This window comes from Lethenteron reissneri, chromosome 41, assembly GCF_015708825.2.
Source record: "Lethenteron reissneri isolate LAM-NWPU_2019-01 chromosome 41, ASM1570882v1, whole genome shotgun sequence".
NCBI classification, from domain to species: Eukaryota; Metazoa; Chordata; class Hyperoartia; order Petromyzontiformes; family Petromyzontidae; genus Lethenteron; species Lethenteron reissneri.
The window spans coordinates 6,020,059-6,039,083 of NC_083819.1; the positions used below are offsets into that span (position 1 = coordinate 6,020,059).

Below are 19,025 nucleotides of genomic sequence, written 5' to 3' on the forward strand. Positions count from 1 at the left end.
TTTTTTTTTACGTCGGCCTGATTGAAGCCATAATCGATGGATTAATAGATAATTTCAATCGCCAACAGTTGCAGCTGTGGACCACGCTAGTAAGCAGCGGTTTCTAGAGCCGGAGAGCCACAAGGGTGCGTGGGAATGGGGCATGCGGCGTCCCATACTTTTTGTTTCCCCTTCCTTGTTTCAGAGGATTGAACCCCCCTCCCTAACGTAATCTATATAGCACACACTGGGGCCAGTTGTGACTTGACTCGCTCGCATACTTGAAATCTCCTTGGAACATACATCTGTTGATACTTGCAGAACATTCCGTGTGTGTGTCGTAATAACACCGTGGGTGTGTACATGTACACGGACGCGTGGTGAGCGGTAGTGCAGTGGTTGGCGTTGCTGCGCGCACGAACCCGCTGACCCAAGTTTGATTCCTGCTCATGGCCAACACCACTGACAATTATCTGACCCCCTCGGGTACTGTTCCGGCCTTGGGTAGGTGCTTGCTAACAGCACTTGCCCCTACAGTCTGTTAAGGCTATACGGGGGATCTTTGTTTTTTTCCTTTGGAGCGGTAGTGTAGCGGTAGTGTAGCGGTTAGCTCACTGCTATGAACCTGGCGGCCCGAATTCAATTTCCGCTTACGACCAACACCAGTGATGATTATTTGAATCGGTCCTTGGCCTCCCCTAGGTCGACCCGGCCTCAAATAAGTACCTCGTGCGGTGCGTAAACATCGCCACGAGGGAGACAACGACGGCCAGGCTTGATGCTGGCCACCCACTCCTCATATGCTATGCCGCCCTTCATAGGCGCTTGCTTACAGCACTTGCCCCAACAGTATGTTTTAGAACAGTTGACCTCTGTCTTTGTACACAGACATGTGTAGTGGTTGTGCAGTGGTTTGCACAATGTACTTATTATACCCAGGGACCCAGGTTTGATTCCCGCTCGCGGTTTATGAACAGTGGCAAATGATAACCTGAACTGGTCCTGGACTTCCCCTTAGATTGACTGCGTTAAGTGAGTACTTGGTGCGGTGGGTTAAATCAACAGCACTAGAGAGACAAAGGTGGCCAGGAATGGTGCTGGTTACAACCATCGCTTTGTGCCGTGCCGGCCTTCATAGGTGCTTGCTGTGACAGCACTTGTCCCGGCAGTCTGAAAACCGAGGATTTTTGTTCGATATACACAGACACCATGTGATTGTGCATGTATGTGCTCGCATGTGTCTCCATAGATAGAGGCACTCTTTCTTGATGGGCTTACGAAATATAAGAAATGTGTATATAACACGTAGGCTTTTGCGACCCAATATTATCTATAATAGAGGTATTTTTGGGTTAGATCACGTAAATATTTACCATACACGATCTAACCCAAAATAACCTCTATTACGAAATCCATATTTCTGCATTAATAATGTATGTATGTATGTTGAACTTTTTTTGCTCCATACGTAGCCAGCCGTGCTTATTGATGAAGGCCTCCGCACAATCGTGCTTGTCACAGGGATTGTTTGACCTTACTTCACGCTGCTCGGTGTGGGTTGCTGAAGTAAGGACGCCCAGGAACAGATCAGATATCACTTGCCGCCTATGTTAGCCATGGCCGGGAATCAAAATCTGGTTACTGGGTGCGTGAAACGGTGTTTACCGTACATCGTTATTACTATACAGTGCTGTGTAATAGATGGAATTCAAGTGCCCCATGTTAAAATCCTACGAAAGAAAGCCATACAAGGCTGAGTCTTGTTGCCAGGGGAAATACAAGGAAGCCCGGTGTTTTGGCTCGCCGTCATCCTTCACGCTCAAACACGAGACGTGTGTACCCCTGCTCATCAACTACCTGCGTTTCGGCTGCTGTCGTTGTACCACGTGTGCGTGAACTGCCGTGCGTTCCAGCGTTTCCAAGAGTTCCAGTGCTTGAACACTCCCTGTGGTCACACCACTTCCTACTCCTACCCGCTCCCTCCACCCCCCTCCCTCTCACCACCAACCACCCTTCCCTCCCCCCCCGCATACCCCCCCACCGCACCCTTAACAAACAAAAAGACGCACGCCCTCATCATGGTAGGAACATCCCGTTCGCTTCAATGTGCACTTTTTTTTAGTTTTGAACCAAAGTTGGAGACTTTTGAGGTTTATGTTAGACACCAGTGTGCGTGCGTGTGTCATGTTACACACAGCGTTGGCGATCAGATCCATTAGAATTATTTCCTACGCTCATTGTACAACCCATCGAGTCATATGCACGACAATTTATAATGCACATTGCATACGAATGATGTGACGATGTTACCTTTAAGGTAACATCGAAGACGGACGCTTGTGTTGCGTCCAAAACGTCGTGATTTATTTTGTTTTATTTCTACCTACGTGACTTTACCCAAAGAACCAAAGAGTACCTTGAAGGTAGCGGAGCGCACGAATCTGTGCGAATTGGAAAAGATGAGAAACAATATAAACGAGATGGTGAGAAACAAGAGGAAAATTATTTATTCTGGCATCAAATTGTGACCCAGCTTTTTCATAATTCATTAAATTGCTGTGGCGGGTGTGGGGAGGCTGTGGGCTTTGGGAGTCGAATCATTGAACACCAAGCTATAATTTTTACGAGTAAAAATTAAACACATTTTACTGGTGGAGTCCATTTTACTGGTGGAGTCCAAATGTGAGAATTTAGCCCTACCACATTGTGTTTTTCGAGCGAGCGATTTCATCGTGTATTTCACATCATCTTACAGCGTAACATCCCGCTTTGGTAATTTCCCATCTGAATGTGCCAATCATGTTCAAGGAAGGGAACCAGGGCTTCCATTCAGCTGGGTCTGTCTTAGTAAGCGACCCTGAACATATTTTTGTACCCGTCACCATATCTGTATGTATGCATGTTGAACTTCTTTCGCACCGTACGTAGCCAATCGTGCTCATTGGAGGTGCGGGGAAAGGACAACAAACTAAACACGAAAAGCATTTCTAAAAAAAATGGTTTTCAATCTAAATTGAAAAGTGCATCGCTCCTGTGGCTTTTTAATATTGGAAGGGAGAGCGTTCCAGATGGCCACAGATGCGCACGATGCAGACTTTGTTCGATGGCCAGCTAAAAGCCGCTGCTTCGGGGATGAAAGTCAATCTAGTGTCCCTCTTCCTTTGGCTGTGGCCACTAGTCACGTACCACCCACTCCAGTCTACAAAGTGACGTACAAAAAAATGTCTGGACCCGGCACACGACATCCAGGTGTACCAAAGCGACACGTCCAATATATTTCTGTGCCCAGCACACCGCATCCGAGTATACCTCTCGGTGTGGCTGTAGGCTACATTAGCGATCCAGGAACAATTCAAGTGAGAAAAACGATAACCGTCCACATCCGCCGCAACAACAAAAAAGGGGCCCCGGTTCAGCTACACTTGAGCGGGGCAATGGGGGATTGCACCGTTCGCGTGTAGCGACGCGCTCATAACCAAAAGCGGCGAGGTCCCGGTGGCGATGAAACTTTATATTTACACTCACACATGCGCGCAGCGTGGCACTCAGGACAAAAAAAATTATCTGCACCGTTGACAGATTTTACGTCATGCAGGAAAGCATTTACGCGGCGCCTGGAATGCAACCGCTGCTGCCCCTGCTGCTGCTGCGACTTATGCACAGGAAGCGGGATTCGCCCACAGTCATCCCCTGGGACGCATCACTCCGAGCACTGTACACAGGCAGCCTAATTGTGCGGATAAGGGCTCCTTCCAGTTTGCAAGCCGAGTTTGATCGCTCATTAATAATTTCAAGGGACTATTTGGTCGCTGGTGTGCTCGCTCTCTCTGTCTCTCTAAAATTAATTATTACCGTGAATACTGAACTTCGTTTTATGATGTGTGTATATATATTTTTTCACTGTGATAATGTAACCGCTCAGGAAAACGTAAAGTGTGCGGTTCTCCGTTTGTCGTGATTAAAGAAAAAACTCGCACGTGCTCATCTGCTCCCCCTGGATGTTAAATGAATGGGCTTTTTCCTGTGATTTGCCACGGCTCCTTGTCATTGTTTCAGACGATGCACTTGGTTTGCTGTGCCTGTTTTGCCTGGATGCACGTGTGTTATGCTCGTGTGTGTCAGTGTATCCGTGTCTGCGTGTTTTTCACCGTGTGCCATAATTGTTAGGTGCATGTTTTGTCTGCGAGCATGTGTTTCAAATTTGCTCGGTTGCAATATGCTTCATCGCCCCCTACTGCGAACACTTGGCAGGACCCTCCTGATAAAGAGTTATGAGACTCAGTGAGGCTTTCCTGGGTTAACAAGCGTAATAGTGAAACGTGTTCCATGTGTCTGTGCGCGCGCGCGTGCATGTGTTTTGGTGTGTTCCCTGTGTGTGTCATTGTGCGTTGCATGAATTTTACGTGTGTGTTTGTGTGTGCGTACTGTTGCACGTGGCCTCAAGGTGCACATAGCCTGGCACAAGCGTCGTGGTGATGTCACCGCCGCTTAGTGGCGAATGGCGGTTGTTGTTGTACTGTTGAACATGTTTCGTGAATGTCGGTTCTTCGTGTGTGCGTGCGTTTCACATGGTCCGCGCGCACTTGTGTATGTGTGCCACCATGAGGGGTGCTGTAGTGTAGCGGTTAGCGCTACGCTGCGCTATGAACCTGGCGACCCGGGTTCAATATCCGCTTACGGCCAACACCAGTGATGATTATTTGAACCGGACCTTGCCCTCCCCTAGGTCGACTCGGCCTCAAATGAGTACGTGGTGCGATGTGTAAAAGATTTCCACTCGGAAGACAAAGGCGGTCCGGCGTGGTGCAGGCCACCCACTCCCTCGTGTGCCGTGCCGGCCTTCATAGACAGCACAAGCCCCAACAGTCTGTTGATGCTACATGGTGGGATCTTTGTCTTTGTCCTTTTCTGTTGCACAGTGAGCAGAGCATCTGCCAGGCGCGGGCCCAGGTCATGGTGTACGATGACGCCAACAAGAAGTGGCTGCCGTCTGGAGGGCAGCAGGGCTTCAGCCGCGTGCACATCTACCACCACACGAGCCTCAACACCTTCCGCGTGGTTGGCCGGCGCATGCAGGACCAGCAGGTGACGTTGGCGGCGATTGGTCGGCAGCCGGCCGGGAGGCAGTGGGTGAAGTGCGCTTGTGCAGAGTTGCCGGCGTTTTCGATACCTGGCGCGATGTGTAAACGTGCAACACTGGGGAGACGAAGGCGGCCAGGCGTGGTGCCCTCTACTCACTTCCTTGTGTGCCCTTGCTGGCCCTAATAGGTGCTCGCTAACAACACTTGCCCCAGGGGTCTGTTAAAGGCTATATGAGAGATGTTTTTGTTTGTGTTTTACTGAATGGTTGTGTAGTGATGTGTGTGTGTGAGCTTTCTGATGAGTGGTGGAATAGCAGTATGCATGTTGGTATGTGTGTTTCTGCTGAATGCTGGTGTAGTGATATGTGTACCTGTTTGCATTCTGCCGGGTTTGTGGGTGGCATAGCATTATGCATGTTGGTTTGTGTGTGTGTTCTGTTGAATGGTAGGGCAGTGATATGTGTGTGTGGGCATGTGTGTGTGTGTGGGGAGCTGCATTGCAGAGACAAAAGCGGTTGCCACAAAACGCCGCTGAGTGGGGTACCAGCCTTAATATGTGCTCAGTAACAGAATTTGTCTTATGGGTCCATAAAGATAAATTATGGCTCTTTGTAGTCCTGATTTTGCATTTAATTTCCTTGTAATGCGCTATGCACTCCGCAAAGGCAAAAATGAATGAATGGTTATGCACGAGACACTTTAGGAATGAGCGAAAACCTTTGAATGGTTTATTTTGAGTGAGGCTTGTCAGCCGATAAGGGACTGGTAACTTTTTTTTTTAACTCGGTGAAAGAAAATGAATGAGCATTACTGACGCCGAGCCTTATCCATGGCTGTGAAGGTTACCGCGTCTATATTTAGACGTGCTGCGATTCGCTCGTTTTTTATGACCTGGATGCTGAGCGTTTTCTTGTTGCACTTGGCTCAAGAATTTCTCCATTCTAGTCCCAAGGACACCCTCTCATATCTCGCTTAAAAGGGAATAGCACATTCATTAATATGCCTATCGTCATTATGCGTGGATGTTGAACTTCTTTTGCACCACACGTAGCCAATCGTGCGCATCCATTGATGCAGTTCAATGTTTTGTGTTGCCCACAATTTTCGGCTGGGTGGCGCAGTGGCTCACAATGGAAAGGTCGCCGGTTCAATTCCCGGTTGGCCCTCAACTCACCCCATCATCCTTCTGAGGACAATACAATGAGTACCGTTTTGTGGGTAGTCATCAGTGCTTGTGCTGTGGATGGACTGGACTCGCCCCCACCATCGTAATGTGGACTTTCCACAACTGGCTGTGGACAGGCAACCAAGATGAGCACCGCCCAATGCTCATTTGAGTGTGGGTACACTTTGGCTTAGACCCTGAACAAAAGCACTTTGAGAAACTTCCTTTGTCCATCTGTGAGTCATTCTGTTCATCTTTATGTCAGTTGGTCAGTCGCAGCACTTCCTCGAGTGATTTTCGCCCAACAGAGCAAAGCAGCAGCTCATTATTCTCATTGCAAGGAACCAGTGACGTATGGCATTGGTGTTAATGGTCGTTGAAACTTTTGCGACGGTTCGGCGGAGGGTTGAACCCTCCCGAGGCTTCGCGTTGCTCGCGCAATGCAGTTTCATTTTAGAATTTGTCATTTAGAAACATCTTCACCTCGTCTGTAGGATAGACGGGGGGGCGGGGTGGGTACCGGCTTGTAAGTCATCATCACGATCCATGGGCATATAGTCCGTAGGTGTCCGTTGCACGCGTCGCTGTTTGTTTCCACTTTCCTCTGCCTTGTGCCAATAAGCTCAAGTAGTGGCCACATCTTTCTGACACCACTCTCTTATGTCGTCGTCAAGCCGTTCTCTGTTAGGTCTTCCTCTCTTTCCTGTTCCTTCCATTCCCCCCCCTCCCCCCCCCAAACAACACCCTTTTAATGTAGCTGTTGTCGTTCATCTTAAAAATGTGTCCAAATTGTGCCAGTTTGCTTCTCATCACTGCCCGCATCGTGTGCGCGTGCATGTATATGTATACTTACATATGTGGGGAGCGGTCGTGCAGCGGTTAGCGCGCTGCGCTACGAACCCGGCGACACGAGTTCGACTCCCGCTCATCGGTCCTGGGCCTCTCCTATGTCGACGCAGCCTCAAAATCAGAACCTAGTGCGGTGTTTCAACTTTGCTGGGAGTGGTGTTTGCCACCCACCCCCTCGTGTGCCGTGCCAGCCTTCGTCTGTGCTCGCTAACAGCACTTGCCCCAACAGTATGTTAAGGCTATATGGGGGATCTTTGTGTTTGGCTTTGTTTTATACATATGTAACACTGCTTGTACGTGCGCGCGTCAGGTGGTGATCAACTGCTCGCTCTCTAAGGGCCTCAAGTACAACCAGGCGACGCCCATGTTCCACCAGTGGAGGGACGCGAGGCAGGTGTACGGCCTCAATTTCGGCAGCAAGGAGGACGCCAACGTGTTCGCCAATGGCATCATGCACGCCCTGGACGCGCTCAGCGCCCAGGACACGAGTAAGCACGCGTGCCGCCCGCGCGTCACAGGCCCGGCGCGACCCGGTCGACCGTGCGACCGTGCGACGTCGATGCCGGCGGCCGTGGGTCGTGCGTCGTGCGTACGGAATGATCGTCACGCTGGCTCTCATAACTTAAGTGTGAGAAGGAAACAAAAAATATCATCTGCATGCGACGCTCGTGGCCCGCATACCTTCAGCCAGTTCGTGGACAGATGACCCAGGAGGCAGTGTCCATCTTGTGGAGCGTACAGTCGCTCGGCCGATAGTGGTTTACGACGCCGTTGGCCTTATTCCACTTTGGGTGGTCGAGGTAGGGGTCATTGCTCGACCTTGGCATCATTAGAAACGACCTTGGCCAATGCCGCTCAGCTCTAATCACGTGCCGTGCCCTTATCTCCACTTAGGAATGCAGCGTTAGCGCTATAGGCACGCGTGGATTGAACCCCACGGTGATTCGATGAATTGTCATGGTTCATCTTCACAATGTATTCTTGTTTGGCTCGGTTTTAATGGATGCATAGGTCTCATTCCTAATTTACATACACCAGCTTCCATTTTCAATCCGAAAATGCCTATCTGCTGAAATTAACAATGGAGCAATGCTCATCTCTGTTGACGGCCTTGAGCTAATGGTGGGAATTCCATATTACTATGGTGGAGGTTATTCTCTGCATTGAATAACTACAGTAGACTTGCATCAAAATCATACGTATTTTATCTGACCCAGAGGGATGAGGGGTCCAGAGTTGATCACTGGCTGGCATGTGAACTGTTAACTTGGAAGTTGGGAGTCGAGTGCTCTGACATCCAGTGGTGTTAATTCCTCAAGCTTTAATACTAGGGCTATTTCTTTGCAGATCGGGTTTTTCAAATACTAAATATTGCAAGTTGCGAGCTTATTCTGTGATGAAGCTGCTTTTGGCCGCACTAAAATATTTCATGGTAAGCAGTCTTTGTTCTCATTTTGTTTTTGTACCTGCTAAATACAGTAAAGCCTTGGATTGCGAGCATAATTTGTTCCGGAAACGTGTTTGTAATCCAAAGCACTCGTATATCAAAGCACTTGTATGTCAGTTGTGATCACGTGACGCTCGGCAGACAAAGCGTATGCACGTACTACTCGTATTGCAAGACCTCGCTCGTTTATCAAATGAATATTTATTTTAAGTCTTTAAATCAAGATTGATTTGAAGTCTTCGTGGCTGCAGGAATCCATACACTTTGGTTCTTTTGGTAAAGTCACGTAAGTTTCGATCGCAACACAAGCAATCGTCATCAGGTAGAAAGATACAGCCGTAGAACTGCTGAACAAGAAACTTGCTTGTGTTGCGATCGAAACGTCGTAATTTATTTTTAATTTTTTATACCCACGTGACTTTACCGAAAGAACCAAAGAGTATGGATTCCTGCAGTCACGAAAGCTTCAAATGAAGATTGATGCATATAAATTACAACACATCGGTGTGCAATACTAGTGTAAAGATGACTTGAAACACTTTTCTTGAGATGGTTTCTTTATTGAAGATACGTTCACTTGAACATCTCCCTTGTATACGGACCGAGGCCACGCCCCTCTTCCCGAACCTTCTGGAACCTTCTCAATGACTTTAGACGCTCGCTCCACCAGCAGACTATCGTCCTCTTCCGTCACCTGACCGCGCTCCTCTTCTCGTAGCCACCAGTTCCTTCGTACTCACAGCTGACACCCCTGTCATTACCTCCCGTGGCCACTAGTCCCTTAGCACTGCAAGCTGCCTCTCCTGTTATTACCTCCCGTGGCCACTAGTCCATTCGCACTGCAGACTGACTCCCCTGTCATTACCTCCTTGGGCCACTAGTCCACTCACACCGCAGGTAGACTCTGCTGTCGTTACACTAGTAACGAATTTGCATGTTTTATTTACGTGAAAAACCTTACTAAGTGGCTGTGTCGGGTGGTGGCAGGTTTAGCGATACATTTCTATTTACGAGATCTAACCCTCTATTACAGAGTTTAGTTTTAGTTCTGCACCCCATCCTCTGCTCTCCATAGCTCGCCTCGCATGACGCCGAATGTCATCGTCTCAGACAAAGTAACAAAACAGGCACACGCATGGAACCGTTTTAGCCGTTACCTTTTGTTAATTTACTTATTCATTAAAAAAACGCCCCGTTATACTTCCTTTTTCTGAAACAGGAGGTACGAGGTGGAAGACATTTCCAGAATTAACCAAGTGTAGTTCTCATTTTTGATTCTTTTCAAAATTTAATGTGCGGTTACCCGTCACGTCCATACCGGCCCATGTTTTTGCGTTCTTCTTCACCCGCAAGTGGTGGTTTTAAGGCACGATCGTTCAGGCGCGTATTGTGCTGGACGCACATGTCAGCGAAAGTAGCCCCGCGCATTATAAAAAGGGGAAGTCGCACACATAATGGCCTGGCTGTTAATATTTGATAACCACGCTTGTGCTATACATGTGTAGCTTTAGCTGATCTTTTAGTTTTCTGGTAAATGTTGTCACCCCATCGTTCGATGGGGGGTCGCGTCACGAGACGAAGCAACGTTTCGGATATCTCGAAGGTAGCAGTGCAACCCTACTTATATGAGAACGTACCGTGGAAGCGAGTAACGTAGAGCTACCTCCGACATCCATTCGAGTCACCTCCGTTCCGTACGGCAGCGGGGGCAGCACTCTCTCCTGCCACAGAGTGACGCTCATCGCATGATGGTCAAACCGATGTTTCTAATTCATAGAGCCGCAATGCTGGTTACCTGTTAAGAATGCTAAACCGCCAAGGTTGAACTTATAAGGAATTGCGCGTGCATTCTGGTCACAGTAAATACCCTTGGCAATCGCCTTGAGAATTCACATGCCAAGTACTGTGTCTATTGTCATAGGCCAGACGTTACGTCTGGCCGAGTCACATTTGGCATCGTTAACATTTATGTGGTTTGACTCGGGAGGAAACTAAACATGCGTTAATCTTAACTGTACTTATATTTAAGACCAAGCCCGCATGGAACAATATATATTATCTGCAGAACATCAACATCACTCATCTTTGTTGTGAATCTGAACAGTTGGCAAACAATTGTAACAGCTGGCAGACTGGTGATGTTGATGGGGGTTTTTTTTCCCCTGCCCCTTCAAATTGTAGCAATCGCTCTGTTCACTCAAGCACCAGGTAACCGCTGATGGGCTCACCTGCGCACGTCGGAAATCAATAATTCACGCGGGGTTTTTTTGTTGTTTGTTTTTTGTTTCTGAAGCGGGCCCCACCGAGGGATTCTTCGCTATCATCTGTGATGCCACCTGATGCCGAGCCGGCAAAAGGAACCCGACCCGTCCCCTGGTTTAGCCACTGCTAGCACATGCCGTGATGACGGCGGTCGCGGCGTGTCCTGTACGCGGTGGGGGGGGGGGGGGGGGGGGGGGTGGTTGCGTGTCGTCGCGTCGCTGGGAAAAGTGTCGTTGCCCCCCCCCCTCCGAACCCCATCGGACGCCACGTGCGACTTGGGGTGCCGCTGCGGTTATCCTGCGCGACGGAGTGCGCCTCGATAACGTAGAGAAGAAGTTTTCATTTTTCATTTTCTCGGAGTGATCAGGATGGGGTGGGGAAGGAGGTTCATTTTACGTAATTCTTCAAGGGAGTTTGATGGTGTGCTGTTTAGCCACGTGTTCTACGAGCTGGCCGAGATGTAACGATGCTCGATATCACGGTGGGATGAAATGAAGCGAGCGCCGCTGCCAAGTTCACTCATCGTCGACGGACCGACCGCACACCGTCTCTCACAGCGGACGGCCGACATCATTGCGGCAATGGTTTACATCTCCCGATCCACACAAAGTGAACGGATAGTTACGGCGTTCTATTTCTCGAGCTCGGGTAATTAAAACGGTAAACAACTCCTCACCTTTATAAAGCCTCGAACGTTTACTTGGCATGGCATGGTGCCGCGCGACGGATGACGACAGCGAGCTGCCGGAGGAGCGAAGAACGGCCGAGAAGCTGAAGGCGCCCCCTCCGACGTTGGGAGGGCACTGTGTCTGCCGCTGCCTGTGCGTCTGCTACTGGCCCTGCAGGAGCCTCAGCCTGTGCAAGATGGCGTGTGGGTTCACGTTGCCCCGTTGCGCCAAGAGTTCAGCGGAGAGCGTGCTTCTGTGAATCGCCTTGCCGTTGAAACCGAAACTGGGATTGCCGCACGCAGTCCATTGCAATCCGCAGCCCGTTTCCTTTCGGCGGTGGCATTGGCCGTGGGCGAGTAGAATAGTCCGGTCCGGGTTTGTTGGACGTAACTCAATCGCCTTCATTCCATGCAAATTTAAAAAGATGTCCCGAGTTTTTCTTTCCGTTTTGAAAGTACGCCGCAACCTGCGGGGCTGAATTCCCGCGTCGCGTCTCCTAAACCCGGGTCCCCACCCAGCGTCGTTTCACTCTGCACCGGTCCATAGTTGGAGCTTTGTGCCGCAGCATTTTTTAGCGCTGTTTTCGCTTTGAAAAAAAAATGATGGTGTGCAGGCGTTACGGACGAGTCATCGCTTTGGTGTGCCAGCGGTGACGGGTTTTTTTTCATTTGTTCTTTCTCCAACAAGGTCCCACACTGCAACGGCAGCCGTCGATCGTCAGCAGCCTGCAAAACGGGCCCTCTGCAGAGGAATTGGAGATGCGGAGGTGAGCTCTTGCATCGATACTGGTAACGCTGTTCGTGTTTAACGTGCGTAAAGCGAGCGAATCGTTTTCAGCCGTGACGTAGCACTCCTGTATCGCATTCCAATAGCGGTTGCCGTGTGGACGTATGATGTGGCCATTGTCACGGAGATCCTGCTTCTGAAGTAGACAAGTTGCGTTTAAGTTAAGGGTTGGCCGATGAGAGTATTTGATGAGCGCATTATCAGGCATAACTCGTTTAGTGGTAATGTCCATGAATGTTAAGTGTGAAAAACAAATAAGCTTATTTAAATGCGTGTGAGCGACACGCCAAAAAGTGTGCCTGTTACAGTACAGGAAAACAAGACGAGGGCTGATGGTTTCAATACAAAGTTCTTATTTCAGTGTGACTCACTAGTTCACATGTTACGGTTGCGATAACATTACATGACGACACATGAAGGTGTGTCACCAGAATTGGCTGTAACATTAGTAGAAATAAAGACACGTTACGGTGTAGATATGCGTCAGTTCCATCGATTGTAATTGATTCATACACGCACTGTACTTGTCATCGAATCACGTGTGCGAGACTCGGTGAATACAATTTTGTACAAATTCTACGTGGATGATATGTTAATGGTCTATTTAGGCTTTGCGAACAATACTGAATTCATAGCTGAGAAAAACAAGATCAATAATGTACACACGTACGCTTAATTGCTTATTTATTATGGGCGAGCACCTGTATAATAGTCACCTTATCCGCAGCTCAGGGGTGCCATGGCGTCACGATGTTAACTACCTCGCCTAGTACACAGGAGGTCGTGGGTTCAAACTCAACCCTGACACCTGTATATTTGCACGTTCCCTCCGGATAAACGTGCGTTTAGACTATTTGGTTGCTATAAATTTCCGCACGATAAGCCACTTCGTTGAGCGATCATTTGTGGACAGGTCGCTTCTGAAAACGAGCTAAAATAGCTCAATGGGCCTCACCTTGAGTTTTTAGTTTGGTTTAGAACGCGGACGACGAGATGAAGTCAAGCGGTAAGCGGGTGTTTTGCCGCGTGTCATTTTCCCCGTAGCGAAAACGTTCAAGCCTTTTGCGAGTCTGCCAAGTAGCCGCTGTACCTCGCCATGGGCCCCCCCCGCGCATTATCCACGCCGGTCGTGTACGGCACGGCCTGCCGACACGTTGTACGAAAGGGCACCCTTCAGGCGACGCGTTGCTGTACACGCTGCATGGTGTAACGCAACGCACGCTGTACGTGTGACACGGTGTACGATAGGCATGGTGTACGTGACCGTTTGCAGTACGTGTTGCCTGCTGTATTTGCGGCATGCTGGACATGTCGTATTACTGCACACGCATGGCATTGAATTTTGTACACGCCGAGTGCCACGTGTAGATTGTTTTGTATTGATGTATATATGTAATTTAGCTTGCATAGCTTGGCTATTTGGGCACGTTACGATGCATGTATTTCAGTTCAGTGATTGCAATCTATTTTTGCACTCAAGAATGATGCGTGTGAGAATCAATATTACTTCTTTATATGAACTATTTTATATGAATGGCACAGATCAATTGTTTAAGATTGCCTTATACATCAAAATTATTGTTATTATAACATTTTAATTTAACACTGACATGTGGGAGCTGTGTTTACCATTGGGACAAAATAATTAAATGGCTCGTAGCACTGAACGAGGAGTAAAACTTGGTGTTGGCCGGTGAGACTTGCTATAATAGCTTCAGGGATTTATCCCCACCTCGATGATTAGCCGGGTAGCTTTTTCGGCCGTATTAAGCGGCGCAACAAATCTTATTAAGCCCACGGGAAAGCTGCCTAGCACCGAAACGTCCCCCCTCGGACCTGCGTCACTCTGCCTGCCGAAAACCGCGGCGAGACGATGCACGATCCAGTGACGACGTTGCGCTCGGCCACGTAGAGGGTGAAGCGGGCTCGGCACACTCTCGCAGGAGCAGACGCCCGCGGATGCGTGGCATCGTGATGTCCGTGATTCCCGTCTGTCTCACGGCGAGCGTGGAGCCAATGCCACACAGGTGGGTCGGCGAGCGGGGTCGCGTCGGTGGTGGCCGGGGTGGGTGGGGGTGGGATGGCACGCGGTGTTGTTTAGCTGACGGCGGTTACCGCGTCTCGTTTGGCCGCGGTGCTCCTGTAACGTGGCGCTGCTCGTGCGATTTTGTTGCGTGCGGACGTTGTCGCGCCTCGCGGTGCGATCATTGTGATTGTTGTTGTTGTTGTGATCTCTGTTTGCAGGCAACAGGAGATGGAGAGGGAACAAATGGACCGCAGGAGCCTAGGTATGCATTTGCACTTCCAGCCTTCCTTTTTTTCCATCAACTATTTTTCGCAGCGTTCACTTTTTCGTCAGCGTTACCTGCCTGCACCTTCTTGCCCCCCCCAACCCCCCGACACGTAGTATTTGTGACACACTGCACTCCCTGCAAAGAACTGTAAAGGAGCTCGATTTCTGTGCATTCGTTATTCATGAAGGGCTTTTAGGTGGGATGCGGAGGTTGGGCTGCTGGTGGTGGTGGATTTTCATGGTTGAGAGCCGCATGCCTTAATGACATCAATCACCGTGCTCTCTTCCCGTCATAGACAACAACTCCCTGCCCTTATGGCTTTCATCAACAGTAACCTTCATATGCAAGCTGCTTAGACTGCCTCTCTAGTTCTGGCCTACCGCTCTGCCACTGCCCGCACATGCTTTACCGTGTGCCAGTCCAGCAATAGAGGGGCTCGCTGGAAAGGTGCACCAGCACTCGGAGGGTATGTGTGGCTCGGGAATTAGAATCGCACACACTCTTCTTGTTGCCTGTGACCAAATCACTCAGAATGTATTGTATGTATGTTGAACTTCTTTCGTACCGTACGTCGTCAACCGCGCTAATTGGAAGTGTGGGGGAGGACAACAAACTAAACACAAAAAGCAGTTCTAAAAAAATTAGTTTTCAATCGAGATGATTTAAAAGTGCAAAGTTCCAGTGGCCTCCTAATATTGGAAGGAAGAACGTTCCAGACGGCTGTAGAGGCGCATCTGAAAGCACGCGATGCGGTGACCGTCTTTGTCCGATGGCTTGCCAAAAGCCGCTGCTGCGATGATGATCGGAGTTCTCGCGATGGTTTATGCTCCTTAACAAGATCAGCAAGTTATTGTAGTTCATTTGTGGCAGGCACAATGTGCGTGATGTCATCAGATCTCAGAAGCTTAGCAGACATGAGCCTGGATAGTGCTGAGATAGCCATCCACCAGAGGGCAGTGCAACAATATCCATTGCTGTACTGTACTTCTATGCTCGCACATCTTTGCTCTCCACCTTCACCAACTCACATGTACTGGCGTGGTTAATTTCGGTCAAATAACTCACCACGGTGAGGGGTGGCCCTCATCCAGAAGTGCAGTGCTGGACACATTTCCTGTTTGTCTTGGCTTGCCATCTTGAACCCGCTATCCCAATTGTACAAAAACAAGTTGGTCCAACTGTTTTAAAAGAAGAAAAAATCATTTTGTGATCCTGTCGAGGGCATTTCTACCAATGTTTTATGTACGCTGCGGAAAGCTTACAGTGAATTCGTTTAGTTTTGCGATAACGCTGTCGCGTAGTCCTCTCAATTCTCTCCCATATATTATCCCTGCATTGTTTGTGTGGCACCCTTTATTTATTTTTTTGCTCAAAGGGTACCCTCCTCCAAACCCCTCTCCTCCCTCCACACCCCCCGCCCCTCGTTTAGCTTTCAGAGCCCGAGGTGTTCCTTCCAGGTCAACGGCAGTTTGAGCGGAATGCCAGCTGAAATTTTGTGCAATACAAACGAGCGTGAATGTCTACTCGACTTTAACAGCGTTAAATGCGTCCCTATTGTGGTGCAATTAATAAATGAGCCATGCGCGCAGAGCAACAGCACGTGCCGCCGTTCCTTTGTTGTTCCCTTCTCTCTTTGTCGGAGTCTATTGTTGAGCCACCTTTAGAAAGGCCTCACTTGGGCCCACGATACAGTGTGCCAAGTGATCCCCTCCCAACGCACGTTACGCACCGTTTAAAAATGGATAAACATTTTCCACGTGCACCGACTGCACCGTGCGGGACCGAGTGGAGCGAGTGGATTCGGTGCGCGTGTCTTGTAGGGGGATTTTGAGGTGGCAGGCAGAGGTACGAGAGGCCCCCTTGCGAGTGAAACTTGCCCCCCTTTAGAGCAAATTATTTAGACAAATAAGCAAAGAAAAAACTCAACTCAACACGTTCATCAATTAAACACTGTGACCTTCAAAGGAAAAATATATGCGACAGGGTGGCGTGTCGGGCAATGGGCGTTCTTTACAGCGCTTAGCTTTTACATAATTCTCGTACGTGCTGTGAAGTAGAGCTATTGCCTGAAACATCGCCGATTATATATTCAACCTTTTAAGGCAGTCTGATTGATGAATGCGTTTTTTTGGCCTCTTTAGAGATGGCTTAAATGGAGCAATACCCCCACACTCCTGTACAAATTACCCACGACAAGCAAAACAAGAGGCGGGGCCGAGGGAGACCCCAATGCTCAATTTGGTCGTTGTGAGCTGGCGCCACTGATGTCCCCGTACCTATGCTGAACTTCTTTCGCCGCCGTACACAGCCAACCGTGCGAATCGGGAGGGCAACCAAGTAAACACGAAAAGCATTTCTAAATAAATAATGGTGTGGGATCAATGACAAGGCTGGCACCTGGGATAAAATTTAAAAAAATAACGTTGCTTGTGTGTAGCGCAGCCGAGCTTCGCTAACAGCGAACGCACAACCAAAGCACAGCATGGGAACAAAAAAATGGTTTTAGCTGCGCACTTGGATGCAGCCTAATCCAGCTGTCAGTGTACAACAATAGGCGTTGGCGATGGGAAGAAATGCGCATTCATCAGCACGTGCACTCGTCAGCTTCGGCGAGGGAGCGTGACTCCGGCCGACAAATAAATTAAGCCCATTGAATAATATATTGCACGATGCCGAGTTCTTATGCGTCTTTTGTCAGATATTGACGGATGACTTCCTGGATGCCATTTTACCTTCTTAAAATAGACGGCGATGTAAACATTTTAACAGCGAAGTAAAGCCACCAAATAACGATGAATTAAACTTGCTTGCCATGTTCGTGCATAAAAACAAGCCATTATACGCCATTGTGGAAGATTAAATGCACATTTCTCTTTTCCTTTGGTGTGTGTGTGAAGGAACTCCCATGCCTCAGATACCACAGGCCCCCCCTGCACCCCCAGCACCTCCTGCCGCCCCCCCGATTCCACCTGCACCCCCGGCTCCACCGCTCGCTGCTCCCGGAGGACCGGGTGCTCCCCCCGCGCCCCCTCCGCCGCCGGGGCCTCCTCCGCCACCCAGTGGGGGGGGGCCCCCTCCGCCCCCAGGTGGGGGCCCCCCCCCTCCTCCCCCTCTGCCGATCGGGGGTTTCGGGGGAGGAGGTGATCTTGGAGGAGGGGGACTGGCTGCTGCTCTGGCCAATGCTAAACTCAAGAAAGTGGCCAAGGTTTGTTGCACCACAAACACGTCCGATCAGGAGCCTTCATCAATACGGTAAATTTTCAATGATAAAAAATATATATAAACTGGCAGCTCGGCTGGCTGCAGTAAAACCACACCCTGCTTAAAGTTACAACCGACCCGGAGGTCAGAGCGCTGAACTGCCACCGTTGAAATTCTGGAATTGAATCTCGGCAGCCGCCTGTGATTAATCCATTCTCGAGCGTAGCGAGTTTCTGGTGTCAGGATGGTCACCGATGACTGCGTCAAACAAACATTGATTTGACTGTCAAGCGACCGATATCACTCTCAGTGGTATGTCTGGATGACAGGTCACTTTAGGGGATCTCAGAGTTAGCTCTGAGATCCGCTTCCACAGGCCATTCCCAATCACGAATGATTTATTTTCTCCGTGAGAGTTCTGAATGGATTCTTTGCCTGTCTGATATCATACTCTAATAGATATTCTGGGAAACATAGCTACGTTTTTAAAGTTAAAAACAATTTGGAAGTAGTGGAGGAGGGAGCGCATTCAAATTACCTAAATTTAATTCGAGCCAAACATGCAAATGAAGACATTGCACAGTTGCTTAAATCACACTGCACGGACGGTGAAGTCACGACGGTATCGTGTGGTGCTCACGTTAGTCCTCGCCTCTCTCTCCGTGAATCCCACCGTTGCCATGCCCCCTGCCTCTACCACCACACAGCAGCAGCAGCAGGCGGAGGAGGGCTCCCCATTAGCCGGCGGTGGAGCCGCCAAACAGGACGCGAACCGCACCAGCGGCAGCGCAACCCTGCCGTCGGGAGGCGGAGGCGGAGGCCTCATGGAGGAGATGAGTGCCCTGCTGGCCAGGAGGTACTACTGCTGCTGCTGCTGCTTCTGCGTGTGTTGCTCGTTAACTGGCGATGTCGCTCGTTAGTCGAGCTTTGGTAACGCCTGTGCGCACAACCACTGGGGTAGAAGTGCCACCTAAGTTTTTCACGGTTGTGTGTGCGTGGCATTCCGATGTGTTTTCGGTTTGTCCTGCCGTGCAGGACGTCTTGACGTTTCACTCCTTATGCCGCTGGGGGCTTCTTTAAGTATTCATTCGAGCTGTGGGGAGCCTCTTCAGGTGTTCAGGTCTTGGACAAAGCTCGCAGCACACCGTGGAGCGAAACATCGGGCATCGTGCCTAGCAACAAGCGGCACAATCCATAAAAACACTTCGGAGAGCCACACTGCTGGGTCAAGTTACAGAACTGGGTTATTCTTAGGCTCATAACAATGTGTAGATTCGTAAGCGTTGATTGTTT

The 19,025-nt window shown here is 49.4% G+C and overlaps 1 protein-coding gene across 2 annotated transcripts in view; it reads left to right on the top strand.

Annotated features, from left to right (window-relative positions):
- Nucleotides 1-19,025, top strand: part of LOC133352561 (ena/VASP-like protein) — a 42,087-nt gene that overhangs the window by 16,726 nt on the left and 6,336 nt on the right. Inside the window, exons 2-7 of one of the 2 annotated variants that reach the window (XM_061568277.1) lie at nt 4,899-5,064; nt 7,385-7,562; nt 12,139-12,217; nt 14,482-14,525; nt 17,429-17,736; nt 18,440-18,588. In XM_061568277.1, the coding sequence (XP_061424261.1) occupies nt 4,899-5,064; nt 7,385-7,562; nt 12,139-12,217; nt 14,482-14,525; nt 17,429-17,736; nt 18,440-18,588 (924 nt within the window). The remainder of the gene's footprint in view (nt 1-4,898; nt 5,065-7,384; nt 7,563-12,138; nt 12,218-14,481; nt 14,526-17,428; nt 17,737-18,439; nt 18,589-19,025) is intronic. The other variant, XM_061568278.1, reaches the window with a different exon arrangement.